This window comes from Urocampus carinirostris, chromosome 8 (assembly GCF_059441175.1).
Source record: "Urocampus carinirostris isolate Australia breed hairy pipefish chromosome 8, RoL_Ucar_1.0, whole genome shotgun sequence".
In the NCBI taxonomy this organism is placed as follows: domain Eukaryota; kingdom Metazoa; phylum Chordata; class Actinopteri; order Syngnathiformes; family Syngnathidae; genus Urocampus; species Urocampus carinirostris.
In genome coordinates, this window is record NC_142356.1 from 1,171,462 (window position 1) to 1,184,383 (window position 12,922).

Consider the following 12,922-nt stretch of genomic DNA (forward strand, 5'->3'; position numbering starts at 1 on the left):
GGAGACTGCTAACACTATCCGTCTTCCGGTCATAAAATCAGAGGCTAAACTCAATCTCACCCCATACCAGCAGGGGGCGCTGTTGGACGCGTCAATGCAGGACACTTATAAACAAACATATTTCAGGAGGAATTTCTACAAAACTAAAATAATAATTACACCCGTTACATTTATATATGTACTTGAAAACATTATAATAATTTAATAATATTTCATAAAAGACGATTAGCATTTTCCAAAAAGTGGTTTGTAGTCGTTTTGTCACTCAAGGGCTTCCGTATCCAATCAATTAATGGCGTTCACCTGTTGCGGTAGATGGACTTTAAAAGGGAGACTATTGTGGAAAATCGGATTCCCTGTGACCTTCAGCCCGCCCCGTCAAGGTCATCATGCCCGCCAAGGAGGCCGCCGGCAAGGAGCGCATCAACAGATACAAGAACAAGGGGAAGGACCTCCCCGCCGCCGTAAGTCGGCTTTTATTTTGAAGGGGAGCCCCGAATGAAAAAAAAAAAAAAGTTTCGCTGGAATTTCTCTTTTATTTGTTCAGAAAATGCGCGAAAAGCGTCTCTCCGACTGCGTGGAGTTGCGTAAAGCTCATAAGAACGAGAACTTGATGAAGAGGCGCCAAATTTCGCTCACCGACGAAGACGTCCTCTCGCCGACCTTCATCGCCGACGACAAGGTCACTCCAAGGACGAAGGCGCTCGGTGGAAGTGCCGGTGGTGACTTCCGTTTCCGCTTCCTCAGGTGGCGACTTTGAGCATCGAGGAGATCGTTCGAGACGTCAACTCCGAAGACGGGAGCGCTCAAACGCGCGGTTGTCAGGCGGCCAGGTGAGCGCACCTGAGTTTAAAGGGACAGTGCGTCGGAATTGACTGACGTCACTGTACGGTGCGGTGCGAAGGGTTACAAAATGGGGCCGGGGGGACCATCCAGGAGACAACTTGGATTTCTTTTGAAATAGAGGAGTCTGGCTTAATAGGTTTTGAAATCGTGTATAAAGTCCCTTGATATTTAGTTTTGTAGTATTACTGTAGTTTTAGGTTTTTTTGGTCATACTGTGGTCATTTTTTGTAATATTAGAAGTATTTTTAAAGCTTTTTCTTTTCAGAATAAAAGCGAAATGACGAGGTCCCTGTTTTTAAGTACTTGGTTTGATATTTAGTTTTGAAGTATTAGTTTTAGTTTTGTCATAGTGCGTTTTTTTTTTGTGGTCATAATGCAGTAGTTTTTCCGTCGTACTGCGGTATAGCTTCTCAATTGTAATATTGTGGTATTTTTGGAGGCAATACTGCTGTTTTTTTTCATAGTATCAGAAGTATTTCTAAGGCTTTTTTTTTTTTTTTCAGAACGAAGGCAAAATGACGAGGTCCCTGTTTTTAAGTACTTCGTTTGATATTTAATTTGGTAGTACTGTAGTTTTACTTAGTAATTTGTCATACTGTTTTCATTAAATGCTGCAGTAGTTTTTCTCAATTGTAATATTGTGGTACTTTATTTTTTAGGGGAAATACTGTGGTACTTTATTGTTTGTTGTTGTAATACTGCGCTGTTTTTGTGGTAATACTGCTGTTTTTTTTTATTCCAGAAGTATTTCGAAGGCAGTTTTCTTTTCAGAATGAAAGCAAAATGACAGTCCCTGTTTTTAAGTACTTCGTTTGATAGTTTTGTAGTACTGTAGTATTTTAGTACTTAGTCATACTGTGACCGTTTTCATTTAACACTGCGGTGGTTTTTCTTAATTGTAATATGTGGTACTTTTGGAGGCAATACTGTGGTACTTTGTTGATGTAATACTGTTGGGGTTTTTTCCGTAGTATCGGAAGTATTTCTAAGGCTTTTCTTTTCAGAAGGAAAGTAAAATAACGACTGTCCCCGTTTTGAAGTACTTTGTTTGGTATTTAGTTTTGTAGTACTGTAGTTTTGCTTATTTAGTACTTTATCATACTGCGGTCGTTTTCCTCAATTGTAATGTGGTACTTTTAGAGGCAATACTGTGGTACTTTATTTTTGTTGTAATACTGCTGGGGTGGGTTTCTGTAGTAGTATTTTGAAGGCAATTTTTTTTCTTTCCCATCACTTTTCAAAACCGCTGCTGTTACCCCTACGCTGAAAAAACATGGCGCTGACCCCAACAACTTTGACAACCTCCGCCCCATCTCCAACCTTCCATTTATTTCAAAAATCCTTGAAAAAAACTGTTGCTGCTCAACTCCACTCGCACCTGTCCCTCCACTCTCTCTGAGCCCTTTCAGTCCGGTTTCCGCCCCGCCACAGCACAGAGACCGCCCTAATCCGTATTGTTAATGATCTCCTCATAGCATCTGACTCCGGTTTAGTCTCCATCCTCATCCTCCTAGACTTGAGCGCCGCCTTCGACACAATCTCTCACCCTATCCTCCTCAATAGACTCTCCTCCATTGGTCTCACCCATACTCCCCTCAGTTGGTTCCATTCCTACCTCACTGGCCGCACTCAGTTTGTCCAGCTGAAATCCTTCACCTCAAAGCCCTCCCTAGTCACCACAGGTGTTCCCCAGGGATCTGTCTTAGGTCCTCTTCTCTTCATCGTCTACCTCTTGCCTCTTGGTCATATCCTCCGCAAATTTAATATCCGCTTTCACTGCTTTGCTGATGACACCCAACTCTACCTCTCCTGCAAACCAAACTCCATACTCCCACCTCCCTCCCTCGCCTCTTGCCTTTCCGAACTCAAAACACGGTTCGCGACAAACTTTCTTAAATTAAATGCCAATAAAACAGAATTCCTCCTTCTTGGCACCAAATCCACTTTATCCAAAGTAAACAATTTCTCTCTCAACATCGACAGCTCCTTAGTGTCCCCCTCCCCCCGGGTCAAGAGTCTGGGTGTCATCCTGGATAGCATGCTTACCTTCCACTCACATATCAACACCATCACCCGCACAGCTTATTTCCACCTCCGCAATATTACCAGACCCCGCCCTTCCCTCACCCCCCGCACCGCTGCTATTCTCGTCCACAGTCTCGTCACATCCCGCCTCGACTACTGCGATGCTCTCCTCTTCGGCCTTCCTCAAAAGTCCCTCCGTAAAATTCAGCCGGTTCAAAACGCCTCTGCTCGCATCATCACAAAAACATCTTCCCAGCAGCACATCACCCCCGTTCTCCAACAGCTACACCGGCTTCCTGTTCAGCATCGCATCAGCTACAAACTGATCCTATATACATATATGGCCATTCACAACCTGGCTCCTCCTTACCTGTCCGACCTTCTCCAGGTGCACGTCCCCGCTCGCTCCCTCAGATCCTCGTCCTCCCTCCGACTGTCGGTGCCCCCTGCCCATCTGAGCACCATGGGAGCTCAGTTGCTGCTCCCAAGCTTTGGAACAATCTACCTCCGGACCTCCAAAACTGCACACCTCTCTCCACTTTTAAGTCCCGTCTAAAAACACACCTGTTCAGGACTGCTTACAACACATAGCTTCTCCATTTCCTATGTTTTTATGATTTTAGGTCTTGTTTTTATTTATTTCGCTTACAACTTTTTAAATTGTATTTTTTTCCATTGTCTGTACAGTGTCCTTGGGTGGCCTGAAAGGCGCTTTTAAATAAAATGCATTATTATTTATCTATCTATCTATCTATTATTATTATTATTATTAAAATAACGGTCCTTGTTTTGAAGTACTTGCCGTTTAGTGTTGTAGCGTTTTATTTGGGTTCACACAACTTCCTTCTTGGAAGTACTTGACTGTGTATTCCTGGTCAGAAAACTACTGTCTCAAGAATGCAAGCCGCCCCTGAAGGAGATGGTGGAGGCGGGGGTCCTGGTGCGGCTGGTGGACTTCCTGGGCAGGGACGAGGACCCGGCCCTGCAGTTCGAAGCGGCTTGGGCCCTCACCAACATCGCCTCGGGGACGTCTTGGTTCACCAAGCAGGTGAGGCGCGCCGAACGCCCGCCTCCCTCGTCGCTGACGCGGCTCCGGTTTTTAGGTGGTGGATCACGGGGCGGCGGCCATTTTCATTTCCCTGTTGGCGTCTCCTCATTTGCACATCAGCGAACAAGCCGTCTGGGCGCTCGGCAACATCGCAGGTAAATGCGCTCTTCCCTTTCCGGACGCGGGGGGCGCTCACGAGTACGAGAGGTAGACGAGCGGTTTCCCGTTTTAAGAGCGCTGGTCGAAACCTCATTTATTTGTCTCATCTCATCTCATTATCTGCACCGCTTATCCTCATTAGGGTCGCGGGGGGGCTGGAGCCCATCTCCGGGCAGTGGGCAGGGGACACCCTGAACTGGATGCCAGCCAATCGCAGGGCACACAGGGACAGACAACTCATTCGCTCATTCACACCTAGGGACAATTTGGACCGGCCAATTCACCTGAAATGCATGTTTTTGTAATGTGGGAGGAAACCCACGCAAGCACGGGGAGAACATACAAACTCCGCACAGGAAGTCTGGAGCTGGATTTGAACCCACGACAGGTTCCCATGACATGAACTGTGCCACAAGCGCTAACCACTGCGCCGCCGTGCTGTATTTGAAAAAAGCATAAATGTGCATTATTCAATAGGTGAAGAAATGTAGATTTGACATAAGATGACTAAAGGCAACTATCTGTCACGCATGCACAGAATAGGACACGTGACTTCACACACACACAATACTCATGTTTGCGTAAGTACTCATGGATGTTAACGGCGGAGCTTTGTCCCCAAAAACTTGTGTTCCCCATCTGCACTGAAACTAAATGCGTTGGTATGCTTGTTTGCAGTATTTTTGTTCATTTTTACAAATGAACTTTGTTCGCACCTTGTTTTGAAACCTATTTAGGTAAAAAATGACACACTCAACATTATTATGAACTGCTGAAGGGCGATTGATTTTAAGTGGTATGTTTTTATTGAAATGGGACACAAGTTCTGACATGATAATTTTTTCATAGATTGAGGAGTATGTACTCACATTTGGGTGCAATAGTCGACCAGTCAAAATATGCGTTATTGCTAAAAAAATATATTTTTATAAATATTAAATCATTTCAGTATAATACACGCGCCTTGCATGGCTGACTCCCTATCGGTGTGTGTGTGTGTGTGTGAATGGGTAAGTGTGAAGCACATTGTAGAGCGATTTGGGAGGTCTTCATTGACTTAAAAAGTGCTATAGAAATGCAGACAGTTTAACGTTGTCAGCCGTCTTGCTGCTACAGGAATTTAAACTATTTTATCCTTCTCCATTTGTTTTTTCGACCTTTTCTTCTCCCCTTGTTTTATTTTATACTTTAATTTTCTTTTGTATTTCTGCTTCCAGTTTTTTTCTTCTACAGGTATTTGTTTCCTTCTATTTTTTTTCTTTACTGTTTTTTTCCCGTCTACTTCAGTTTCTTTTCCTTCCTTTCTTACATGCACTTTTTTGTTTCTAGAATTCATTTTCCTCTTTTCCTTTGTTATTCCCTTCATCTAATTTTTCTTGTTTCTATGACGACTCTCGTGTTGAGTTTTTCTTTGTCTTGTTTGTTTGTTCCGGTTTTCTTTACCGGTTTTCTATTCTTCCTTATTGGTCCTTTCTATTTCTTGGTTTTGATTTCTTCCATCTTTCTTTTCGTTTTCTGATGACTTCATTTCTCAATTCCTGTCTGTAAGTCTTGTTTTTTCTTTGCAAAAAGTTTGGCTGAAAATGAGAAAATGTTGCAGTCTTCCTAGATTGTTTTCTTCCCCGTGCTTCTTAGCACTCAATTTCAGTTCCCAATTTCGCGTTCACACTGTGTCCCTTTTCAACGCGCTGATTTTCCATCGTGTCAGGCGACGGCCCCAATTTTCGAGACTACCTCATCGATTGCAAAGTGATCCCCGCTTTGCTGGCGCGCGTCTCGCCGGAAACTCCGGTAAGTATTTCCGACTCGGTGAAAAACCTGACGTTTCTCTTTGGAGTGCGACATCTAATCTCACCATCGAAGCCCATCCTATCGTTCGAAGATGTCTCTTCTCTTTTCAGGTGGGCTATCTCCGCAACCTTGCCTGGACGCTGTCCAACTTGTGCAGGAACAAAAACCCCTTCCCACCCAGGTCTGCCGTTGACCAGGTTAGTCCATCCATCTGTTATCTGCAGCGCTTATCCTCAGTAGGGTCGCGGGGGTGCTGGAGCCCATCCCAGGTTAGTCCATTTATTTCCAAAAGGGTATATATCGTTTGTTCCTCCAGAGTTTGACCATGATGATCCTAAATTGGCTAGAAATTTGAAAGTGCGCCTCAGACACCAGGAAGTCCAGTGGATAAAATTGGAAATGCATAGTTAAAATGAGATTCTGCATATGCTAACTGTTCTGCCTTTGGTAAACTGTGGTGAGTGCCCTCTTGTGGTTAACGTGGTAATTGCTCGAACATGATTGTCACCCAAAAAAGAGCTCTTAGAAAAGCCAAAATGCAACAATATTTTGTGGGCCACTGTTTTCTTCTCCAGCCACTCATGTTTTTTTAGTTTTTTTCTCCCCTTCTATTTAATTTTCCTTTCCTTTCGAGGGCCCTGTCAATTATTTAAGCTTTCCATCCAAAACTTAATGGTTGAGCTGGTGTGAGGTCACTGTTCTGCTTTTGAGAAACATGGAGCGGTCTCTTCTGGTTAACTGTTGCTAACTGATGGAATATTTTAAATGCTTGTGGCAAATCCGTTTTTGTCATCAACTAGATAGTGAAAAGGGGGAGGACGGCAGAGTAACCAGTTGAGAATTTGAGGAAATCACTTTATAATTTGTTCAATTGTCTTAATTGAAATGTATTTTTACACAACCTTAGCTTTTACCGTAGTTCTGACCCGTCTGTGGCGCAGATGCTCCCGACCCTGATCCAGTTCCTTCACCTGGGGGACAAGGCCATCCTCTCGGACGCCTGCTGGTCCGTCTGCTACCTGACGGACGGGAACAACGATCGCATCGAGGTCGTGGTCCGAACCGGCGTCCTCCCTCGGTTGGTGGAGCTCATGGGCCACAAGGAGCCGACTGTCCTGGTAGGTCCACTGTCCCCTCGGAATGGAGGTCCAGCTAGACCGATTCGCTTGATTTGCAGGACTTGGCCCCGAATCGCGATTCCTCCTCCCGAGTCCTCGCAAAACTGTAGAAACATTGACATCCTTAGTCTCGTGTCCAAGTTATTTTGAGACTCGACGGGATATTAAGGCTAGTATTTTGAACCATCAACAAAGCGGTTTCATGTTTAGGACTATATTCTCGCTGTCAAATGATAAACAGTCTTTTGCGTAATCACTGGGAAACTAGATGACATGGGAAAAGGCACTAGATATATACAGGGTTGGGTAGGATTACTTCAACTGGATTACTTTCAATGACTTTTGGATGACTCCAATAGCAAATATGCTAATAAAAGACAAAAGCCACTAAATAGGAATAAAAGTGACTCCCAACACATGGTAAGCTTTCTCTCCTGGCTTTGATCTTTGATCTCCGGCAAAACGAACATCAAATGCGACAATCAAAATAAATCCCAACATCATTTTTGCCGTTCTATGTATTCCGTTACTCCCCAAGCCTGCACAAAATTGAGTCATTTTATTCATATTTAGTTTCTTGGGATCAAGAGGTCGTAGGTTCGATTCCCGGCTCCTCCGTGTTAAATGTCGAAGTGTCCTTGGGCAAGACACTGAATACCTAATGCCCCCGATAGACATTGTAAAGCGCTTTGGAAAGTCTTCATTGACTTGAAAAACGCTATAGAAATGCAGACCATTCTGTTTCATTCTATTTGTTGAGTGATGGTTTGGATTCTGAAAATAAACATGCTTTCTGACTCGTGGCCTGAATGATACTTTTGGTCAATAAAGGGACAGTGTAACTTTTAGTGCCTCCTAGTGGTGCAAAAACTGTCATTGAAAGAAAATGCATTGATTTGAATACCAAGCAAAAATTCATGAACTATGATCAATGTAAATGTGTAAAAAATATATTGGGTAAAGAAAATGATCTTTAACATATTGGAATCAATATCTGATAGTTGCCGTCATGTTGGTCTGGCATCTTGCTGCTACTAGAAGTATTCGGCACTGGTTTTCATTGAGATTACGGTGCCCTCTAGTGGTCAAACATTAGACACCGGGGCTTTAAGAATGTAGCGCGGCACTTTGAGAGAATAAGAACATCGACGGGTGGATGATAAGTACGAGAGAAGCCCCGCCTGACCCGATGGTAATGATTGACGATCTCACCTCCGCGTCCGGACGTCGCCTTTATTTCGTAGACGCCGGCCCTGCGCGCCGTGGGCAACATCGTGAGCGGCTCGGACGAACAAACTCAGGCGGCCATCGACGGCGGCGTTTTGGAGGCGCTCCCTCGCCTCATGAGGCACTACAAAAGCAACGTCCAGAAGGAGGCGGCGTGGGCATTGTCCAACATTGCGGCCGGGCCCAGTAAGCAGATCCAGCAGATCATCACTTGTGGCCTCCTGCCTCCTCTGGTGGACCTCCTCAATAATGTAAGTCGCAGATTTCATGATGGTAGAATCCTTGGATTCAGGGTGGGGGATATAAGGTAGGACTCTCAAAGGGAAATTTAACAGGGGAGGGGGTGCAAACTTATGCTTATCAGTTAATGCTTCCCGTACCTGTGGACATGTTTCCAAAAATATCATAATGAATAAATTTGCAAAAATGCAATTTGATTACTTTTGGTGTAACTGGTATAATGGAGTTAGTGGGTGGATGCAAAAAAGAGGGAAGAGATGGCAGATTAAAAATGTTGGATTTAGGACTTTTAAAAATGATCGTTTTATTTTGGAAGGTATTCACAGCAAATGAGAATATCAAGTGTGATATAAAGTAATATTTGACATATGGATTTAAAAGTCAAACTGATATTAATTTATTTTGAAAGACCTTCACAGGAAATACAAATATGAAAATTGGTGGAATTATTTTTAATCCTATGGACTTTAAAGAGCCAAATGAACAAAGTGATCAGTTTAATTTGAAAGGTTTTTACAGTAAATGCAAACTCTATTTTTTTTCTTTTAATATGTATTTGGATTTAAAAGTCAAAAACAGAATCTTAGTTTATTTTGAAAGGCCTTCAAAGGAAATGTGTGTATATTAAAAACGGTATCTACAGTAAATTGGTGGAATTGTGTTTTTTTGGACTTTTTGGAATCCAACCCCCCCTTAAATGTTATTTTTGGAATGTCTGAACAGGAAATGCAACATGAATGTGTTAAGGCGGCAATCTCCAAGGGAGACAGCTATATAGCGGGGATGCTAATCAGCTCCCCGTACCCTCTGGATATGATTAAAAGAATAACATTGTGAATGAATGTGGAAAAAAATGCAATTTGAATTACTTTTGGGGTGACTGGTACAGTGGAGTTAGTCAGTGGATGCAAAGGGGAAGAGATGGCAGATTAAAAACGACTCATTTTAAAAATGTTTCGTATTGCACAAATTCATTTAGGGAAATGTTTGAGCCGTAGGCTGCATTGGTTTAAATTGGGAAGTGCTAAATTGTAGAACCATTAACTGTTTTTATTCCTTTTGGTTGCATCCCTCAGCCGAGGGATGGGGAAAAGGAGAACCAGAACAAAAAGGTTTGCCATGTTTCCCGGCTAGGCAGACGAGGCTGTGGCTTTCGACTTTCTTGTTCGCCTGTGTCCCCAGGTAGCCTGGGCCACTGCTGTCGTTTTATTTTTGTCATATTGCTATATTTTTGTAGTATTTCTGGAGTTTTATATTTCCCCAGTGATGCACAGTATTCCTGTAGTATTTCTATTTTTCTTTTCAGAATGAAAGCAAAATAAGGTCCCTGTTTTTAAGCACTATATTTGATATTTAGTTTTGTATTTTTCTTGGCACCAAAACATGACCTGCTTTTGGGAGCCTCTAGTGGTCGCAGGGCTCTCAGCATCCGCTTGGCTCGCTTACGCTTCTGGTAGAAAATGTTTAAGCCTGGCAAAATTTGTCGTACAGTAAGGAAAACGCATCATTTACTGTATCGTGTCTCAACCGAATTTGCATTTTTTTTTTGCGCCTGCAGGGAGATTACAAAACTCGTCGCGAAGCGATGTGGGCAGTGACCAACTTCTCCAGCGGGGGCACTGTGGAGCAAGTGGTGCAGTTGGTGCAGAGCGGGGCCCTGGAGGCCATCGTCAACCTTCTGCAAGTCAAAGACGCCAAAATGATTCTGGTCATGTTGGACGCCATCAACAATATTTTTCTGGTGAGAAATGAGGAAGAAGGGGCTACACCCGAGGGTGGAGAGGACCCAAAAGTGGTGCCCTTCAGAATAAAAGGAATTGAGTAGGAGTCGAAAGTAGTCATCCAAATGACTTGAGTGAAAGTTCTTTGTGTAGTAGATAGAACCACTAGGGTGATTTCATGTACTGATGCTGGATCCTAAATGACTTGTGAAAAAATATTTTGTTCTGAAATCTGGAGCATCATACTGTACAATGCGCCCTTTTGCTTTTGTGACATATTTAAGGCTCATTGTTTTGGTATATTCTATACTCTGGATGGATAAATGCATAAATAAAATGATTCCATTAGAATAAGTTCTATATGATGATTAAAAACCCCTTCATACATCAAAAAATAAATCAAATGGCTCTAAATCTAGATAAATATGAAAACGAAAATTTACCTCATGAAAGACTGTCCCGTAATAACATAAAAAACCATTCCTAACCCTCCTCGCAAAAGCCACCTGGTGGTTGTTTGGGTCACTGGTCAAATTTAAATCAAAAAAACTATGTGCCTTAGCGTAGACACACAAGCATACTTGCATGGAGGGAATTTAAGTAACTGCTTCGATGTAGCCTATGTACTCATAAATTGTCTTACAAATCTAAAGTAAATGAGCTCGTTACTATCCACCTCTGGCTACATCTCAACTCTGATTTCTCCGTTTAGGCGGCGGAGAAGATCGGGGAGACGGCCAAACTCAGCCTGCTGGTCGAGGAGCTTGGAGGATTGGATCGCATCGAAAGTCTGCAGAACCACGAGAACCAGGCTGTCTACCAGGCGGCCCACAACATCGTTGAGAAGTACTTTGGGGATGTGAGTTTGACTTTCCTGAACTTGATGCCTTCAGAAATGGAACAACTGCACCATTTTTTTTCAACATCGGATCGTTGGGCGCCGCTATTATCGGCACTATCTGTGAATTGACGGGTATCTGAATTTTTAATAACTCGACTGGCTGATTGAAATATACTACTAAAAATTTGAGGTTGAGATGCAGCAGAGCCTATCTCCCTCTCCTGCCTTCATGACGCTACGTGCCTTCTGATTAATCCTTTTAACAGAAATCAAAAATCTGCACTAGACCTCATTGCTCCACTGGTTACCTAAAACGATAGTTGAAGTCTAAACCTCTATGAAGAAAGGTAAGGTCAAACCTCAAAAGAATGTGCAGGATTGGGAAACATTCTCGACTACAAACCCTGGATGACATACTTCTCAAATTTTATTTCTGAAAATAAGAATAACCCAAAATTGTTATCTCCATCTTCGACCTTTCAAATAAAGTTTTTAAAAAGTGCCCAATGGAGGTGACAAAAGCTCTTAATGAAGACTACAGAGGCAGAAATAATGTCTGAGCAGAGTAATGCTAACTCGTAAGTCCCGGCATGCCTGTGAATCAAAACTGCTAATGTAATAATTAAGACCGTTATAGTAAAATGTGTAAGATTAAGAGATAGTGTAAAAGGTGGTAACTTGTTTTAGGGAAGCATGTTTTAGCTCTTATCATAACATTAGTTTGTGTTCAGTGATGAGCTATTATCATAACATTAGTTTGCCAATCTGGTTCTGAAAAGAGTACCCACACTTTTCAATTCGCCAGCGCCGTTGAAACATTTTTGCTGAGTTAGATTAGTTGTGTTTGGAAATTAAAATGTACTGTAAGGATTTAATTGTACTTTAGAATTGTCTTGTCAGTTTGAGATTTTACAGCAAATGACCTCCTAATACTAGTAATCTGTATCCTTGTTCCTAAAATCCATTTTCGATGAACTTTTTTTTTTTTTTTTTGCAGGGTGAGATGGAAGCAATAAACGAGCCCCCAAAGACCGAGGACGCTTTTCTATTCCAGAGCCCAGACACTCATAAAAGATTTGAATTTTAGGCCACTCTATCTATATAAATTAATAAAATATTTTCATACCAAACTTCTGATTCTTGCATCAACACAATGGGGCGGACCCTACTGACGAGGGACGGGTTGACTTCAGGGATTTTTTTTTTTTAACTTTTCCGGAATAAAGTGCAATTGCACCTCCACTTCACCAAGGGGCAGTGTTTTTCTTGGCAATGTTTGCTTACAGCCCCGTGTGGAGGCTAAATGTAAATATAAGCATTGAGTATGAAGTGTAGACCCTTAAGTGACCCTAGGAAAATTAACAGATGGAATAAAGATCAACAAAAATCTCAAAAGCTATGATGAAGCTTACGTAGCACTTCACTGGGACCACTGACGGAGACGAGCAAAGACTGGCTTACTTGCCATGTTGGCAGTGTACAGCATGAAGACTTTACAACCAATTAACCTGATAAGATCATTTTTAATTTCAGGGAGATGTTGCGAAAGGCGAAGATTTGGCAAAGACTGATGCGATTTGATCACAAATGTGCTTACTTAAAAAAAAAATCTGGGATGCTGTGAGAGGATTTCTTCTTCCAAGGGGGGCTGGGTGACAAATGATTGAGCAGCACAGCATGAAAAAAATGAGTCAGATGTAATATTTGATGCTATTTCTAGGGTCAAGATTTTTAAAAGTGGATAGTTTTCAAATTGACAGTGAACTAACATCCACCTGGGAAGTGAATTGGAATGGAGAAGCTAAGCTGCTTCCAAACTAGACAATCTTGACATCAAAAACCCCTTTTCTACAAACTCTGCAAATATGACTTCATCTAAAGAATCATTTCAATACAGAAATGTCAA

At 42.4% G+C, this 12,922-nt stretch overlaps 1 protein-coding gene across 1 annotated transcript; it reads left to right on the forward strand.

The window, feature by feature from the left end:
• Positions 1-317: 317 nt before the first annotated feature.
• kpna7 (karyopherin alpha 7 (importin alpha 8)) lies at positions 318-12,146 on the forward strand. The gene is made up of 12 exons (XM_088341244.1): positions 318-464; positions 548-682; positions 748-833; positions 3,751-3,919; positions 3,975-4,074; positions 5,787-5,869; positions 5,980-6,066; positions 6,811-6,987; positions 8,232-8,465; positions 10,013-10,195; positions 10,888-11,034; positions 12,014-12,146. Exons 1-12 carry the CDS (start codon positions 390-392, stop codon positions 12,101-12,103), a joined length of 1,566 nt encoding a protein of 521 aa, XP_088197370.1. The 5' UTR covers positions 318-389; the 3' UTR covers positions 12,104-12,146.
• The last annotated feature ends 776 nt before the right edge of the window (positions 12,147-12,922 follow it).

Coding starts and splice junctions, on each gene's coding strand:
- kpna7 (XM_088341244.1), top strand. CDS start 390: ATGCCCGCCAAGGAGGCCGCCGGCAAGGAGCGCATCAACAGATACAAG. Junction 6,988..8,231: donor ACAAGGAGCCGACTGTCCTG/GTAGGTCCACTG, acceptor TTTATTTCGTAG/ACGCCGGCCCTGCGCGCCGT. Junction 10,196..10,887: donor CCATCAACAATATTTTTCTG/GTGAGAAATGAG, acceptor TTCTCCGTTTAG/GCGGCGGAGAAGATCGGGGA.